We start from the raw sequence: 18,255 nt of genomic DNA on the forward strand, positions 1-18,255 counted from the left end.
ATGGTAATTCTGAAAAAAAAAAAAAAAAGGGACTTAAAAGTGTACAGCATGATTTAGATGACAGGCTGCTCGCTGCTGGGAGGGCTCACGCTTGGTGGCTGCTGCACGTTGTTAGTTCTTTGTATTCTCTTTGATTTAAAGCTTCATGCTCGTAATCTAATTAACACTGAATTGGGTTTCCAGTACAGTGGCTTGTTTGGTTCAATAAGAACACATTTATACTAAAGGTTAATGAAAAGAATTTTGCTTTCATCAAATTTATTAAAAGGGGTTCTACAATCAAGACTTACTAATGGAAAAGAGATTAAATATTCATGTCTCTAAATTTCTCGCATCATTTTTGATTTTCCTTAGTCTCTGCCTTCCTGGATTGGATTCTGAAAGTGCCTGAATGCTTTAATGAAATACCAGTTTGGAAATTAATTGGAGATTTGTCCTGTTTAAATAAAAAGACTCCCACAGATGTATACCTAATGTATCTTGAGCACAGGTCTCTGCTATTACGGATGGAGAGAGAGAGCGGTGGGATCTTAGCCATGAGATCAATACTGGGAGCCAATCTCAAGGAGCAGTATTGGTTCTTAAAGCACTTTTAAAGAAATGCAAATAATGTTTTATCTTCTTTATTTGTACTATTGAAATAGGCTTGAATGAACCCAAAGTGCAGCAAAATTTACATCAGAAAGATATTAGCTGGTCATGAAGATAAAACCTGAATAATGGCATCCAAGGTGCTTGAAGAGTCAAGACCTTTATATAACAGTGTCCAAATGTGTGTGCTACAAATACCTGAATACTTTGAGCAAATATTGGATTGTGTTTCTGTGGTCTCTTTCCCAGTAGCTCCCAGGCAGTCCTGGATACCCTTTGGGCCAGGGCTTTGCCCCTGTGTGTGAGCAGAGCATGTGTCTGAAGTTCCTGCTTTGTGTGTCGGTTCCTTGTGTCCCAGTGTAGGGAGGTGTGGGAGCTCTGTTTGGGAGTGCTTTGCAGCTCTGTGTTGATGTTGTTGCTAGTGTAGAAACAGAAATACATGGTGAGAGGAGATACAGGTTACTTTGAGGGTGTTGCACATTCCCTTAAAGGGTTTCCTGGGAAAGAAAGAAACAAAGACACTGCTCTTGTAAACAGGTTCAGAATTATGAGTGTCTGGCCTCAGTCTGAGAAGCGCATGTGGATCTGTGTACAGGGGGGTGTGTGTATATGTGTGTGTGTGTTGTATTTAAAGTGCACCAAGCAAGTGGGGCAGTGCTGGGCAGTCTCGAGAACGAGCATCTGGTTATAAATAGTTAAGAATAAGTATTTGGCCAAGTCCAAGGGGAAAGCTTTGCCTTACCAGTAGTTACCAGCCCTGGTCTCCAGAACAGATCAGAGGCCTTTCAAAGGCTGAGAAGGTGATCAAAGTGAGAGGGGTCCACGCTGGGGGCAGCCACAAACCAGACTGTGGTGTTGGGTGGTTTTGATGGTAGCCAGAAGTCAGAGTGTGATGCTATAGCCTGGTGTCCACCAGCATGAGGTCAGGGCAGCTGTGTTATTTGTGAATATTTGTGACGGGTCAGTGATGGGCATTCCTGTTCCCTCTGTTCCTCAGGCATACTTCCGACAGGGCGTGGCCCTGCAGTACCTGGGACGCCATGCGGATGCACTGGCCGCCTTTGCGTCGGGGCTGGCGCAGGATCCCAAGAGCCTTCAGCTCCTGGTTGGCATGGTCGAGGCCGCCATGAAGTCTCCCATGCGAGGTAAGCACTGGGGGGGTTCTCAGGGGTGGTGACCTCCTGCTGAGGTATTGGGAGTTCCAGTCCATGGGTGATTCTGACAAGATCCTCGGATGGGAGAACTTGCAGGCCTGAAGGGAAAGATTTTAAGATTTGGCTTCTCTGCTGAGTCAGGAGAGTGCTGAGAACAGCAGGAGGAACAAAAACTATCCTTCTGATTGAGTGGGATAGCAAGATGGTGATACCCAGCTTGAGGGGCACTGGAGATAAACTGGGTTTGTATAGCAGTTCCCATGGAGTCCTTGCTCGTTTGTCCTTTCTCCAGTATCAGTGCAAACAGAGGCATGTGGGGCTGTGGCCCTGGCTGTGCCATTGCTGAAACAACTTCCCACAATGTTTTGGTGCTTGACTGTTGGGAACAGGGCATCTGAAATGCTCCAGGCCAGTGTTAGCCCAGAAGAGCACATCAGCAGCTTTTCTGTGGTACTAGTGTCTCTCAAAACAGCATTCCAGAAGGAAAAAAGGCTGCTCTGCTAATTCCCTTCTGTTCAGGCAGTATTTGAAATCACAGGGACCTTGAAGCCATATGAGCTGTGCAGCGTTTTGCCTCTCTTTAAAAATGTCCCTATTTACAGGATTTTTCTCTCTAGAGGAAGGAGGTCATCTCCTCTTTGCTCTGTTTCTCTTGCAGGCTTTGTGTTGCAATGTCCTAATGCTGTTATCCAGGAGGGAACATGGCAATTCTCGTCCTCAGCAGATGGTGCTGGGGGCTGCAGGGTTTAGGAGCCAAGAAGCACTGAAATGAAAAAATATCCCTGTTGGTGTTTCCTTTTTTGCATCCTCCAAAATGAATTCATCTCGAAATTTCTGTCCTATATAGCAGTTACCTTGTGAAGGTAATTTCATTTGGTACCCAAAGGTACTGAGGCTGCTGCTTAGCATGCAGGTGATGTATTGTGTGTGAGCATCCCCAAATTTGGCTGGATGATCGCTGACCCGTTTCCCTGCAGCTGTACATCAGCTGTGCTCCCTGCTGCAGTTAGACCAGTCAAAGCAGCTGAGCAGGTCCAGTGCTGTCATTCCAAAGGAGCACCATCTCCTACCAAAGAAGACCTTCTTTCTCTCTTGGCATACATCGTGTGCTTTGGGTATCTGGACAGGCACAGCCTTTGCAGATGTTCAGCTGAAAGTTTGTGCTGAAGGAGCAGAAACTGTAATGCTCTTAGACACTGCTGGTGGCCCATTTCCAGTTTCCTACAAAATTCCCCAGGTGTTTTCCGTTTTCCATCTGCTGTTATGCCAGGCTTCAGAGCTCAGTATGAGACTGCTCTACATGCTCATGCTTCCTTCCTGAAGTGCTTTCTGCAAGGCAAACAGCAGCTTGCCAGGTGATCTGTCTTGGTGTGCCGGATCTTAGATGGTACCTTTGAGCCCCAAGCTCCTGCAATAAATCTTAGTTGGATTTGGGCAGTCTGGCCCTTAATTCGTGTGTCATTTGGTTACAAAAAAAATCAAGATGAGTTGTGAAGGTGATTCCTGATGTAAATAACTCGGTTTGTTGAGTAACTTTGCCTTTGGTTTTGTGCTTCAGAGTCCCTGGAGCCCACCTACCAACAACTGCAGAAGATGAAGCTGGACAAGAGCCCCTTTGTTGTGGTGTCTGTGATCGGCCAGGAGCTCCTGACTGCGGGCCACCATGGGGCCTCTGTGGTGGTGCTGGAGGCTGCCCTGAAGATTGGCACTTGCAGCCTGAAGCTGCGGGGATCGGTGTTCTCTGCGCTGAGCAGTGCGTACTGGTCCCTTGGGAACACAGAGAAAAGCACTGGATACATGCAGCAGGACTTGGACGTAGCCAAGAGTTTAGGTAAGAATATGCCTTTCACTCCTTGAGTGCTGGGTTGGGACAGGTGGAACAAATCAAGAGCTAGATTAATGATTGGTATCTCTCTGGAACGCTCAGGTTTCTGTGGGGTTTTACAAACTGCTAAATCCAATCTGAGACTCCTGAAATGTGGAGACTGCAGGTTTGTGCCGCCCTATTTGCCTGCCTGTGTGAAGGGGCAGATGATCAATGAATGCTAGGGTTTTACACGGTCTTCTAATTACCTGATGTCATGTATGTGGGAACTGCTCTTACTCCCTGTGTAGACTTATGCTCAAAACCATACATGAGTCTTAAATGAAGCCATCTGTTTTTCCAAAAATTCAATGGACAAAGGTACTCAGTCTGAGATTCCGGGGCAGTAGCCAGGGAAGGAACAAAACAAGAATGAGACAACGATGAAGAAAGAGTGTTTAAAAAATAACCAAATTCAAAAATCCCTCTCGAGTATGGTATGTTCTGCACAACAGTGGGAGCATTCAGCTTCTCAGGGTGTTGTGGGAGAGCAGGCAGATACGAGACAAAGGCCCAGTCGTGGACAGGTGGAGGACAGTGCCTGAAGGTTCAAGCCAGGAGCACTCACTGAGAGCACAGGGACTGCTCTCTTGAAGATGGCCATAGATGTTCTTTGTACATCTGAGCTAAGCTGTGCTGCAGAATTGTTTTCTGGAGAAAGCTGACATGCTCTGTGCTTGTTCCTGGGCCATTGACTAAACTTTACAGCAAGGAATAAACGGGGAGCAATGGGAAATTGCCAGGTGTTAGACCAAAGGAGAAAGTAAAACAATTCTAAAAATAAGGTCGATGGCAACTGTAGAAGTTTCCGAAGGCCAGCGAGGAGGAGAGTTTGGCTGTGTACTAAACTGTTCTGATGCTACTTGTCACAACGTGTTCCAGTGTTCTCACTGGATGCTTCCAGCAGTGCCTGTATGAGCTAACCTGTGTTTTGTTTGCATGTGACACAGGTGACCAGACGGGAGAATGCCGAGCTCATGGTAATCTGGGCTCTGCATTCTTCTCCAAAGGAAATTACCGGGAGGCCCTTACTAACCACAGACATCAGCTGGTGCTTGCCATGAAGCTCAAGGACAGAGAGGTAGGAAGCTTCTTAAATAGTCTGAGCTGAGAGTCAGCACTGTGTGATTTTCCGGACAGATACGAACATCTCAAAAAACCTTGTCTGTCTGCCCCGTTTTACTCCAAGAATTTGGAAGCTACGTGATTTCTCTTCCCAGGTGCCAGCTTGCCTTTTGTCAAGGAAAGTCTTTGTACCAGTAGATACAGTGTGTGAGTGCAAGGGGCAGGATGTTTGGTTTGTCTTTTTGCCTCCCTCATCTCTAGTCTCCATGAGCTCTGAGCAGGTCCTTTCGCCTCCCTCTCCCTTCCCCACTGTGTTCCCTCAGCACAGAGGCTCTGGAGCTCTGGCACTGGAGGTAGAAGCTGCTGCTGGATCAGTGTCAGTCCCACACGGCTTCAGTGGAACCCTCGTGTCCTCAGTGCGTGATACAGGTGCTACCAGTCCAGACTCTGTTAGGCTGCACCCTAAGTTGTACCTAAGTTGTACAAGAAATGAGCAAGATCCCTGTCCCCAGTGTTTGCGTAAAATACTCTTTGTATAAACACCTGTGAAAAGAAAAAGAACCTTTGCAAGCCTGAAAACAAATTGTTGTGTAGACTGTAGGGGTTGCTAGGACTGGGTCTGCTTTGCCTTGACCGTTTGCCATTCAGCTCCTGAGGCATTAGACTGGGCTCCCTGCCAGTGCAGGGAAGTGGGCTGCACGGACTGAGCAGGCTGTCCCAAGGGATTTCTACCAAAAGTTCACTGTAAGGACAGAATCATATTCTAGTGCATTTTACAGGTACAAAACCTATCCCCCCCTTCAGGGATTCCCCTCTACTGTGAATGGGAAGATGGGGTCTGGTGGTCACAGGGCAGGTGCAGGGAGGGGCTAGAGGCAGCAGGCAGGTGAGAATTCATGTAAGCACAAGTAGTTTTGGGGGAGATTTAAAAACCGAGGAAGATCAGTTTCCCACTGGTAAGTCATGGAAAAAATCCACTTGAATTTGCTGAGTGCTTTACTGAAATATTATTTGATAAGTTGAATATCAAGTAAGCCTTGGAGAAATGCATCTTTCAGTAGGTTGTGGAAGGACTGTGACTGGGGGAGGGACCTGTTAGACGCTTTCTTGATTATTTTACCAGCTGGAAAACTTCCTGAATTATTCCTGATTTCCTTGTTTCTGTTCACGCAGAGCAGAAAAGCTGTTACTTGTCATTGTTTTTGCAGTTTTCTCGATCGGGGTCCCTGTTGCTGCTAACAGTGTAACCTGCGTGGCTGCAGCTCTTCCGTGGGGTTTCTGCAGCAGCAGATCCCCTGTTGTGGGGGCTGGAGGAGCGGCAGGAGAGTTGCTGTGCTGGTGGAAGCACAGCAGCCCCAGAGCCCAGGCTGGAACATTTCACTGACTTCAGGCCACTGATCTAAAAAGATCCCTCTGGAGAGAGTCAGGGAATGAGGGCTAATCATGATAGTTCTTAGTTCATGACACATCTGGGCACATAATTAACAGTTATTGACAACAAGTGACTACTTGGTTTAGCAAGAAAACTGAGCTTCTTGGATTTCCTGTAGGATGTAACCACAGGAAATTAATTTGGCGCTTTCTGATGACATCATCTTGACCACAGAGCTTCCTCTGAACAAAAAGCTGTTTTTCTTGGCCTCCTTTGCAGACATTTTTATAATGCAAATGTTATAAAGTTGCAATAGGGCTGATGTGAATTCCACCAGAAGGGAATTTGGTGTACGACTTTAATGAGGTAATTGTTTTACCTCGGACTGTACAGAGAATTGGCAGAGAAGGTAAAAAGTACTCGTGTGTATGGGTTACTGCTGTCTTCAGAGGGACTGTCAGGTTCTGAGGCTGCAAATGTTTGTACCAGGGGCTTCTGCTGGCTGTGTCACTCATAAACTGAGGAGGAGGTTGCAGAGGATCTGTCTGGAGCACTGAGGTCTGTCTTCCCCTGCGTGGGCATAGAGAAGGGAAGCTGTCAGCTGAGCAAGGAATCGTCTCAGCTGTTCACAGCGACTCAAGATTTTAAATGTTTTTCTTCCCTGGCGTGGGGAGTCTGTGCAGCTCCTGTTACAAGCACTGTATCGTGCTGAGCACAGGCCGTGTGTCCAGGCAGACCATTCGCTCTTTCAGCCACTGTGAGGAGAAGTTTGGGCTGTTTTGTGATACTCGTGCCCAGAGAGAGCGTGAAGCAGGTGTAGCTGGGGTTTGGCATACCTGTAGTGTCTCCAAGAGAGACCGTGGGGTGTTGAACATACATTTGAATTTGGTCTGTGCAGACAAGAGAGAACACTGGTTCTTAGGGAGACACTGTGAAGGGCACCATGCGACAGCCATCTCAGGTAAGGGATGTGTCAGATTTTTTGACCAGCTGCAGTGCCTGGTCAAGAAATTCAGATGAGCTAATTCTCTGAGATTGTTTCTGAAAGACTTAGCAGACTTGAAAAGGCGGTTGATTCAGGAAACCAGGAATCATAAGGGACTTACTCGGTCTTCCTGTCTGTGCATTCCTTGGTTCCTGTGGAGCTCTGCAGATGACCCCTGTGCTCAGTGGGATACCATCCTGAAGAGGGTGACAACAGAAATGAGGGGCAGTAGAAGACAGGATGGTAAGCAGGACCATCTAGGAGGACAGTTGCCTCTTCTGATGGAGATGAGTGTGGAAGCCCAACACTGAGATGGTTTGATGCGGATAAAGACAAAATAGCAGTGCAGGTTGGTAGTCTGTCCTTTCTCTGTGAAGATGAAGCAGAGGAGATTTCACTGTGGCCTGCTGCAGACATTGGGAATGTGGTTGAGAATGACCTGGCTGCAGAGGAGTGAAATGTTGTCTTTACTTCCTTGCTGCTTGGTGATGCATGGATAACGAGTCACAGCCCTGTCCTACACTGGCAGCAGCATCATGTTCTTGTGATGCATTCGGTGCTCTCTGTGAGTGAAACGTCGGTGCACACTGTCCAGCAGTTCATGTGCTGAGGAAATAAGTGTTCTGGTAGCTTGAGCTGCTGCTCTTTTTTCCAGTCACTATTTAGTGCCCTTGAAAGGGCTGATAGTTGTACAAAGAGAGGTTCCCTAAAGCAGCAGCCAAAGCACCGGGATGTGTCAGAGGAGAAGTGACAGACGGTGTCAGCAGGGAAGACTGCATCACGTTATTTTAGCTCGTTGTCTTTTGCCTGTCACAGAAGCTGACTCTGATGAGCAGCAGAAACTTGCAGCCTGTTTCTTCTCAGAGTGGACTAAAGCCTGAACATAATGGAGGTGCAGAATGTTATGTTTGTACTTTATTTTTTAATTAATTGCTTTGTTTTTAGTGCCAGGTAACGTGATCTTCTGGAAGCCATCAGGTAACTCATGTAGCGTGTGTTGATGCCACATCACAAGCTGTGATTTAAACAAGGGTTATGCAGCTGATGAGCTATGCCAGGATCAGAGGAAAGAATGCAGTAAAAATGTAAGTGTAAAAGCTTGTGATGCCTGTAACACCAGTGCCCTATGTCCCTTTTCATCGTTAGCTGCTGCTCAGGTGTGCAGAACTGTCTTGTATTTGGCGTTCTATAAGGTCAGAGTGCCAAGGTAGAGCCAGTGGTGCATTATCTCTTGGAATGGGTTGGAGTGGCCCTTTTTACTGATCGTTTGGAAGGTCCTGTGTTCCTTCCAAAGCATTTAATTTAGAGAAGTACTGCTTGAGTGTTGGAGCTCTGAGGGCTGACAAGCAGAAATGGACGGGAAAAGGAAAGCTGTGGAGCCCCTTCTTGGGTCCAGTGTCCAAACCCTCACACAGGCTGTGCTTGAATTCTGCCGTGCAGAGGCCATGGACACCACAGGGACTCCGCAGTGTAATAGCTCCCTTCTCTCCTGGGCCCTCAGACGCCTTCGATTACAGCCCTGCTGTTCAGAAATAGCAGTACGGCAAGATCATAAAGTAACCATCATGAAATGAATGCTTGTGTGAAAATGTGCTGCCAGCACAGAGCTCTTGGGAAGGATGCTGCTGCCAGAAAGCCACTGGGCGCTGGCAGCTCCCACGTGTTGGCTGGTGGGCACGTTTGGAGCTGAACTGGGCCTTTCCTTAGGATGCAGGGTCCCTCTTTGGGAGTGAACAGAAGGTGCTGGATGAGGAAGACTATTGTCTGTGCTCCTGGACTCTCCCTGGGACTGGGATGAAGATGCAGCCAAGTGCCTCAAGGCTGTTTCCTGCTACCCCTTTTCTCAGGATTGTGGCTGAGGGAAGGGCAGAGAGTGGAGGACAGACTGTCAATGCCATCTTGCCCCTGGGTTGGCTTGTGGTGCCTAACAGCTTGCAGCCATTCCTGGCCCAGTTTTAAAGGGATTTCCCCCCACCTCCCTCTAGAAGCAGCTATTTGTGGCAGGAGTAGGTGCAGACCTGCTGTGGCTCAGTGCCCTCTTGTTACTGACCCTTTGTGTCTGGGGCTGCTGGCTGCTACCCCTGGACATCTCCATGAGCATATGTGGCTCTGGGAATTCTCTGCAGCAGGCAGGTATGCTCAGTAACTGATGAGCCAGGTTTTACTGTCTCAAGATGCTTTTTAAAACGATTGCAGATGTAAGGCAGAGTTCATGTTTCCAGCTTCAGCAGATTTTGTTCAGAAAGGCTGACTATTTGCAGCAGAAGGGCATGATGAAGATGATTATTAGAACTGGGTGGTTAAGTGGCATAGAAGAAAGGTGTTTACTAAGCAGACTCTGGTGGGTTTTCTTTGTCACCTTGCTCCGACATATCTGTGAAGATTCTTGTGTGGCAGGGGAAACATCAGAATGCAGAAAGTCCCGTTGTAAAGAGAAACCATGAGCTCACAGCCCAGGAGACTCCAGAAGCTGGCTGGGTGCTCTTGCTGCAGAGGGCATTGCCGTGGAGCTGGCAGGGACCACTGGCCACTGTGCATCCCTGGAGGAGGAGCGTTGGCGAATATGGTTACTGGGACAGACATAATCCCTGGCTGGATTCATTTGGGAATTTGCAGATTCTGCAACTGTCTGAACATACTTTGTGAGCAGCTCAGCCACTGCTGGTTATTTAGGTTTGCAGTTCTGGTAGTTTTTCCCATTTCCCTTCAAAGCAATGAAACTCAGCATAAAGCTTCCACATTTGGTAAACTGCAGCTCCACGCTGTGCAAGTCAAAGATCAAATTTCACCTTGTTTCCAGAAGTAGATGCAGAAGGAAAGATAGATCATTCCTTTCTAATGAAATCTGTAAATTCTGTAAAGCCAAGGTTTTCTGCCCCTTCCTGAGGGGAAGGGGAAATGCTTTCCAGGTGTCCCTCCTGCCCTGCTTTGTCTGTCAAGTCACATCTTCATTTGATAGCAGACCTGTAAGGATATTCAGCTTTTTCCTTGAATTGTATCAGTTATGGTTTGAGGCAACAAAATGTGTTTAGGGTTTTTTTATGTTCTGCTGAGTTAGATAAGAAAAAGACGGGAACACAGACTGAGTTGGAAGTGGCAGAGCTGTCCTTCAGGAGGACTCCATTCTTCCTAAAATAGGACCTGTGGGGTCTGTGGTGGAGAAGGCCAGGAGAACACCTGGAAAAGAGCATAACCCTCTACAGTGGGACTGTGAGGACAGTAAAGCAGCCAGAAACCCTGCTCCTTTGCTTCCAGAGAGGGTGGTGAGCCTCCCTGTCCCATGCCTGTTCAGGCTGGTGTAGAAGGTGAGGGCAGGCTTTTCATTGTTACCAGTTGAGTCCCTGCAGCCATACCTGAGCTGCCTGGCTTCTGTGGCATTGTAGTACCCTGTTCTGTGCCTTCTCTTGGCTTGGCATGGCTTAGGCCATCCTGGAAGGCTTCGGTAGACACCAGCTCACTGAAGCCCAGCAAAGGGCCTGTGGCCTCTCGTGTGTGCCCTGTGGGATGGGCTGGTCAGTCACTGTTCTGTTCTCTGCAGAATTTAGCTTTGTATGGGTTCACTTGCATAGCAGTTGGCCTTTTCCATTGCATCCAAGTGGCTTTCAGGTGTTTTAAAATAGAATTTCTCATGGGGTAAACTTTGTCTCTTTTTCACTGTAAATCCTGAAGTGATCCCTCAGCTGCTCACTTGCCTCCTCAGCTGTGCTCCTTAACGTCAGTCTCAGATGGAGTGTGGAGAATCCCAGCCATTCATGAACTGCAGCTCAGGGGAGCCCACTGCAGTGTCCCTGCCCATGGGATGTGTGTGGCACTCGGCTGTATGAAGAGATGGTCTGGCCCTGGGTCTGCCACATTTTTCAGAAAGGAAAAATCTGAAAATCTTGAGACTGCAGTTACTTTGTTATGTTTGCAAACAATCTGGAAAATGAGGACAGGATATAAATACCTCACAAATGAGAACTGGAAATAGTCTTCAGGCTAAAGCAGTTTGTCATGCATGAAAACATTGACTAAGATGTCAGAGACAGGCTGTGGAGGCAAAAAGAGGAAAGTAGTGTTTGCTGCAATAAGCATCAGAGCTCTGCAGAAAACCAGCAGAGAAGGCACTTGCTTTCTGCTTTTTTCTGGCCCTTTTCCTCTTCTGTAGTGAAGCCACTGCTTCAAAATAATTTATTACACAGTTGTCTACCAGAAGTGGGTTATCTGCTGCCTGTAGCAATATGAACAGGAAGGAGTAAGAGGAGAATTTGCCTTATTTCTTATGGCTTTATCACATCTTACTGGAAGTAAGTAACAGATTGAGGAGTACTTTGCTAATTGCTAATCTGTACTAGTGGCTAATGCAGCCACTGCTAATAGAAGTGCAGGAATGATGACTTTAGGGTGTATCAAACAGCAAAGAGATTCCTCTTTGTGAGCTTTTTTAAGAGAAGAGTTGGGAAACTACTTGAGAGCTTTGGTTAAGAAATTAGTGGATGAAGGCTGAGTGCCAGCTGCTGGGAGAACACTTGCCATATGACTTCATTTGGGAATTGTGGGTCCTGCAGGCCACTAGTGCTGCATTACAGCTCAGCCTGAATCACCTGCATGGCCGAGAGGATGAGTTCAGTGATGTGATCAGCCTTAGTAGCTGACCATCAGCAATTGGATACGTATCAGAGAGTATTAATTTTTTTACCTTTCTCTTTCTGTCTTTAGCAGGTTTTTTTAGAGTCAGCTTGACTGGATTCATATAGGTTAGTCTGGTTCAAATGTGATAGGATTAAGCAGAACAAAGGGAAATCTGACCAGTGCAGGAAATTTGGGAATGCACTAAAAGGCCATATGCTTTGTTTTGTTTGGACTTGTGACTCAAGAGGGAAATGTAATACTTCCTGAGGATCTCCTTTAAATGTCCCCATTTGACCTCCACAGCACATGGATTTTAGCTGAAAAAAATGCAGTCTTCTGGTTTTACTTTCCTCTCACAGTGACTGCAAATCCCAGCATGCTGCTGAGGCCTGGACATGGCTGCAGTAAAAGAAATGAAGCAGAAACTTTATGCAAGAGCTATGGCTCTGGGAGCAGCACTCTCTGGGTTTCCAGAGGCCCACCTCAGCCAAGGCCTTCTCCCCTGTATTGAGTCTGCAGTGAGAGGTGTCCAGCTTATGAAAAAGAGTAGCAAGGATTGGCACAAGTTGACATGCTGCTGTAGGAGTTGGAGTTTTGTTTGCCTGCACAAAGAGCTGCTCTGTGCTCTTTGTGGGCCTGTGAGATCCAAGTTTGTGACTTGCTGGCTTATTCTCCAGGACTAACTTTGACCAGGGCATGAGTCACTCTTCAGTGTCACCATCGCAGAGGAGCTTGTGGTTTTAAATGAGGGCTTCTTTTCTTACATCACCACTAAACATGTCAAGTCAGCTATCCTCCCTTAAGTTATTGCACACAGGAGCCTTTTAGACTATGTTCAGAAAACGAACAAATTTGGGCTACTTGGGGTAAAGATACACGAACCTCAAGTGATGCTTAGGCTCGATGCTGAGGTCTCATTTAAACTGTTCCTGGGCAGGTGTATTTCATGTGACTTCTTTATGGAATGAGTGGAGCACTGCAGAGCCCACCCAGAAAGGCAGGCCCCACCCCTGGGTCCCCAGCACTGCACAGTGAGGGGTGTTCCTCCAGCTCCCACAGTGAATGTGAACAGCCTGGTCAGTATGAGTGACGGGCAGATTTATTCTTAAGAAATGGTGTGGGGTAGTCACTGTTTCTGCTCTCCATCAAAACCTTGCTAACTTGGTCAAAACTGTTTGCAGTTCTGTTAAGGGATTAGCTCAGGTTTGGTTTTATGAATGTTCTAGGCAGAACTGAACACCTTGCTCCTAAACAGTAATGGAGGAGGTGGAGTCAATGGATTTTCCACTGGAGCAGCATTATTTTGATCTCCAAACGAGAGGCTGAAAGTCAGTGTTCCCTTTGAAGCCTTTGGTTTCAGGAAGAATACTGACTGTGAATGGCTTGGCAGTTGAGCCACGGTGCTGTTCAGGTTTGCCTGGATTCATTTACTTTGTGTGATGCTTTTACCATGGAACAGGGAGAATGAGAAGTCCTTTGAAACACTACCATTTTCCTGTGCAAGTACAGACAGAGTGGGCTGGGAGTGTGATTGTCAGCACAGCCCATGGCAGCCTTTATCATGAGCAGCAGGTCTCTGACACCTGCAGAGCTGTGGATTTTACCCATTAATTGAGTGAGGACTGGGACCATCTCTTCCTGCTGTATATTTTGAGTCTTTCTATTGTGTCATTTATTCCTGGTTATTTCCCTTTCAGTTAGGAGTAGTTACAAGCTCCTTTCAGGCTTTCACATACTAGTGCTTCTGTTCCATGGCTTTGGCTTTCTTGGGGTTTGTTCTTTGATAGTGTCTCTGTAAAAGACTGAGGTCTTCTACAAATAAATTGGATTTGACAGGAGTATTGATTTCAATGTATTTTTTTCCCCCAGGAACTAGTTACCTAAAAGCAAATCCATTCCTTCTTTCTGTGTACAGATCATGTATAAGAGGAAGATAGTACCTGCTGCTTCTTTTCCTATTTTCAAAAGAGTGGCACACAAAGGGAAAAGCTGGATGTGACACTGGCACATCAGCCTTGCCTTTGAGGGAGGAGAAAAGGACAAGTTGGAATTTTGATGGGGCACCTTCTGTATTTGGGTGTAAGACTTGTCTTAGTGCATAAATCAGTAGTTCCCCAAGCCGGACTGTGGAATACTGGTGGATTCTGAGGAAGTGATGAGGCTTAATAGAAGCGTTCCTGTTCCCAGTACAGCTGTGATGAATATGCATAGCTGATCTGCTGGATACAGTTCCAGTGCATCTTCAGGGTCAAGCTACTGTTACCCCATGCCCAGAGGGAGAGGGGAAGTGGAGAGAAACAGCATGCAAGGGCATGTTCGATCTCTGATCAGTCCTGATCGGTGTCTGTGTTTGGGGATTATGGCTACCTTAGAGTGAGATACCAGGCTAAGCATTTTCCCATTGTATTTTAGAATGATTATAGTGTGTTCTTATTTAAGCAGGCCGTGCAGTCAGGTGAAGACTTTTTTAAATGTAACATGATTGGGAAATGACCATTCTCTGGCAAAAATGAAATGCCTAAGGAAGGCATCTCTCCAAGTCACCAGGTCCCTATTAGTGGTCATTCTGTGATGCACATGTGCTTAACATCAGACTGCCTTACTCATCTGAAAAACCTGAACTGGCTGTTGCTCCTGAGAAAAGAGAACACTTAGGAACCTGTTTCAGAACTCCCTTCTGTGCCTCAGCTCAGTGGCAGAAGAATCTGCTTTCTATTATAGTGATAAATTGCTTAATTGGAGGTGTAAGCAACCCCCACTGTGAAATTTGTCTTTGTCATATATATAAAGCATTGATTTTCTTTGTTTGCTAATGCAAACCCCCCTAGTATGGTGCTGTAGTCTCCCATCACCCTGCCTGCCACCAAGCAGAGGTCTGTGCTAGCAGAGCTAGGGTGTGTTTCACATGTGTCAGCCTTGTGCTCTCCCCACCATGTTGGGCCTCTTCTGCCAGTGACGTGGGAACACCCCATCCCTCTTGGCCCAGTGTGTGAGTCACTTGGGGTTCCCACTGGATCCTGTTTTGTGGAGGATTTTATTAAATATACAGTGATGAATTTATCTTCTGGAATCCTATTCCTAACCCCCTGAAGTGAGCCACTGGAGTCCCCCAGCAGATGTTATCACTAAATTGTTCTTAAACACTGCTGTAAGAGCAAGCTCCCCTGACTGCCCCCAGAGCACAGAGAACACTGATTTTGCTGGAAGATTGCTGCTGCGCATGAGAACCAACCCCAACCTGGGAAAGCCAGAAGTGCCACAGGGCTCTGCTCATGCAGACTCCAAGAGGATTGAGAAGTGCTGCTCTCAGATCAGGTAACAGTGGAAACTGCTGCAGAATAAAACGTGAGGAGTGTTGGAGTGAAGGACACATCAGAGGGTAGAGGTGGCCTTCCTGCTTTTTCTGGCTGTCTGTGTGAGCCACAGCCCAGAGTCTGAAAACAGCCCTAGCTTTCTAATCAAGTTGGGCTATTTTTTGTCAACCCTTCACTGTTCATTTTCTGTTTCTCTTTTTTGTCTCCTTCTACTTATTTTTCTTTTCTGCTTCACTTGCCCTCCTCCCACATCCTGGTTTGGACGATCCAGTCCTGGGCACTCAAGCACGTGAGCCAAATGTCTTTGCATGCCCTGAGAATGGTTGCCAAGCTTGTACCCTTCATTCTGGGTCTTTACTGCGAGCCTGGGCATGCTCTTGAGCAAAGGGATTAGGAGCCCTGGGAATAAACATTTCCAGCCTCACAAATTTTGAATTCCTATCATCTGCTTCCCATTCTAGGAGACATCCTAAAGATTTCTTCCCATGTGCGGTATGAGCAATCTCTGCTTCTGTCAGGTTTTTCTTGTGCACAGACAGTCTGAGATCTGCTGCTTTCCATTTATGCCTCTTTTCCCCAGCCATAGTCCATTTACATCATGCAAGTTTCTGCCTGATGGCTCTTTGCCAGAGCTCATCTCCTCAGCAATCTGCATGCATGGATGTCCACTTTTTTTATTTTAGCAGCCCCAGAAGACACCAGATTTCCTTGACTTGTTTTTTTTCCAGAAAGACGTTTCCATTCTCTTCCCATTAATACCAGAAGTGCTCCTGCTGCTGGTGGCCAGTCTTTCAGAACTATTTGAGGCTGGATCAGTTCTGATTGCATTGTGCCAGATTTGACTTTGCTGGTGGTGCTGCTGGTTTATTCCAGCAGGCTCGTTGCTCACCAGCAGAAGGGAGCTCCAGTGGACCTTGAGGCCTGTAGTGGGCCAATATTTTGGTCTGGGCTTGAGCAAGGTGGCTGCATGTATCTGTTTCTTTCAGGTTTTTTCCCTAGTGAGGTTACAAATGACTCAGTACTCTGTGTATATTAACATTCATGAAGATTTTTGTAAAAATGGATTAAAATTCAGAGCAACAATTTTTATGTTGGTTTTGTAGCAGCTTCCAAACAGGCCCCCTCACACCCTGTAAGAGCTTCCCCTCGCTGGTGTCAGCCAAGAAGTTCGGTCACTGCGCTGCTCAAGAGCCACTCCAAAATGCCCCGAGCCTGCAGCCAGTCTGACCAGTATGGAGCAGGACCCCCTTCCCAGCTCTGCCTGTGTCTGCACTGGGAGCAGCTGGTCCAGCCTGTGCCGAGGAGGGGCTGGGGCCGCCACCAGTGCTGCCCACTGGGAGCTGCAGCCCTCGGCCGGCTGCTGCCCTCACCCCGACAGCTCCTTTCTGGAGGTTTGGAATTGGGTCACAGCAGCAGCTGGGTAGCAAAGGAAGTGCACATGGAGGAATCACAGAGGAGTCAGGGTCAGGACACAGGAGCAAGCAGCCTTGCTGAGGCAGCAGGTGTGTGTTGGGCAGAAGGAACACGTCCCTGCCCTTGGCTCCTTGCCCTGCTGCCTGGCTGGGTGCTCTGGCTCTACCAGGTGGAAGGCAGGCTTGTGTCCTAGGAGATGCAGGGGGCAAAAGAATCTGATTCTCAGATAATTTGTCTTGTTAAATACAGCTGTTTTTTGGTGGTAAGAACTCGAGTTTTCAAAGAGCTGTATTTAGGTAAGATGTGCCCAAGGGACAGAGGCTCTAGCTGCTGAAATAGTGTTGTCTTTGCTGTAGTCCCAAGGTTGTCTGGGGCTCAGGACCCTGATGCTGCTCAATAAGAACTGTGCTTTTGGAGCATAGTGTGCTTGGCCAAGCAGAGGTACGGGAGGATGTTGGTGACTGCAGTGGCCTACTGGTACCTCAAGATAAACTGCAGAGGTATCTCCCTCCTCCCAGTTGAGTGATGGCTGCAAGTGTGTCAGTTTTCCAGCAGCAGGTATCCAATGGCTGTTAAGCTTGGAGAGAAGAGACTGCAGGATCCTCGTGGTGGCTCAGCCTGCAGTGTGGCTGTGTCCAGTTGGGCACTCTGCTGCTGTCTCTCTGGCACTGCTTTGGCCTCAGTCCACAGGAGTCTGGTGCTTTGATGTGAACTTACGGCGTGAAGAGTGGACAGAGCAGGCATTTGTTTGCAGTGATATCTGCAGGTGACTATCATTATTTATCTGCTTTCCTGAGAGCTGCCATATACTGGATGGTTTGCTGAGTTAGCAGGACCTGGTGTAGGTGTTACAGTAACCATGAGAGGTGACCTGAGGTGTGGCTGCCTATGGAGGAGGCACTGCTTTGTGGACAGCTGGGGTTGCTCACGGAGTGCAGTTTTCTGCAGCAATCACTCTCTCCATCTCCTCAGTGGTCTCTGCATGTTTGAGGTGCTGTCCTTGCCCTCTGCCAGGTACATGCACACTGCACACTTCAGAGAAAGAGGTAAGCCAAGGCATGCCCTCCCAAGTCAACCCCATACATTCCTGTTGCCTCCACCTTAGCTGCCCCGAGGGGTTTAGAACTGCAGAGAGTTGGTTTTCTAGCAGGTAGTCACATTCTTTCTTCAGGATGGCCTCTTGTGGTTTTGATTTCTACAACTAGGGCCATCCAAGTTGTTTCCATGAATGCTTTGTTCTTATGTTGCCTCTCTTACCCCTGCAGGCAGCGTCCTCAGCACTGAGCAGTCTGGGCCACGTGTACACGGCCATCGGGGACTACCCAAACGCGCTGGCCAGCCACAAGCAGTGTGTGCTCCTCGCCAAGCAGTCCAAAGACGAGCTCTCTGAGGCGCGGGAGCTGGGCAACATGGGAGCAGTGTACATTGCAATGGGGGATTTCGAAAACGCAGTGCAGTGCCATGAACAACATCTGAAGATTGCCAAGGAGCTGGGGAACAAGCGGGAGGAAGCTCGAGCCTACAGCAACCTGGGCAGTGCTTACCACTACCGCAGGAACTTTGACAAAGCCATGTCCTACCACAACTACGTGTTGGAGTTGGCCCAGGAGCTGGAGGAGAAGGCCATTGAGATGCGAGCTTATGCTGGCCTGGGCCATGCAGCTAGATGTATGCAGGACCTGGAGAGGGCTAAGCAGTATCATGAAGAGCAGTTGCACATTGCTGAGAGCCTGCAGGACCGAGCTGCTGAAGGCAGAGCCTCCTCCAATCTAGGTAAGGCCCTGACATGGAGCAGAGTTTGTCAGGGAATGCTGAGACTATCAGAGCTGCTGCCAGGATGCAGGAGGTCCGCTTTGTGCTGTCTTCTTAGTCACCCCAGTTTCACC

The 18,255-nt window shown here is 47.7% G+C and overlaps 1 protein-coding gene across 3 annotated transcripts in view; it reads left to right on the forward strand.

Annotated features, from left to right (window-relative positions):
- Positions 1-18,255, forward strand: part of TTC28 (tetratricopeptide repeat domain 28) — a 122,262-nt gene that overhangs the window by 69,088 nt on the left and 34,919 nt on the right. For all 3 annotated transcript variants that reach the window (XM_027714165.2, XM_027714166.2, XM_027714168.2), the window contains 4 exons: positions 1,589-1,736; positions 3,304-3,576; positions 4,560-4,690; positions 17,635-18,142. In XM_027714165.2, coding sequence (XP_027569966.2) covers positions 1,589-1,736; positions 3,304-3,576; positions 4,560-4,690; positions 17,635-18,142 — 1,060 coding nt within the window. The remainder of the gene's footprint in view (positions 1-1,588; positions 1,737-3,303; positions 3,577-4,559; positions 4,691-17,634; positions 18,143-18,255) is intronic.

This window comes from Pipra filicauda, unplaced genomic scaffold (genome assembly GCF_003945595.2).
Source record: "Pipra filicauda isolate LSUMZ 115617 unplaced genomic scaffold, ASM394559v2 scaffold33_size4404698_pilon, whole genome shotgun sequence".
NCBI classification, from domain to species: Eukaryota; Metazoa; Chordata; class Aves; order Passeriformes; family Pipridae; genus Pipra; species Pipra filicauda.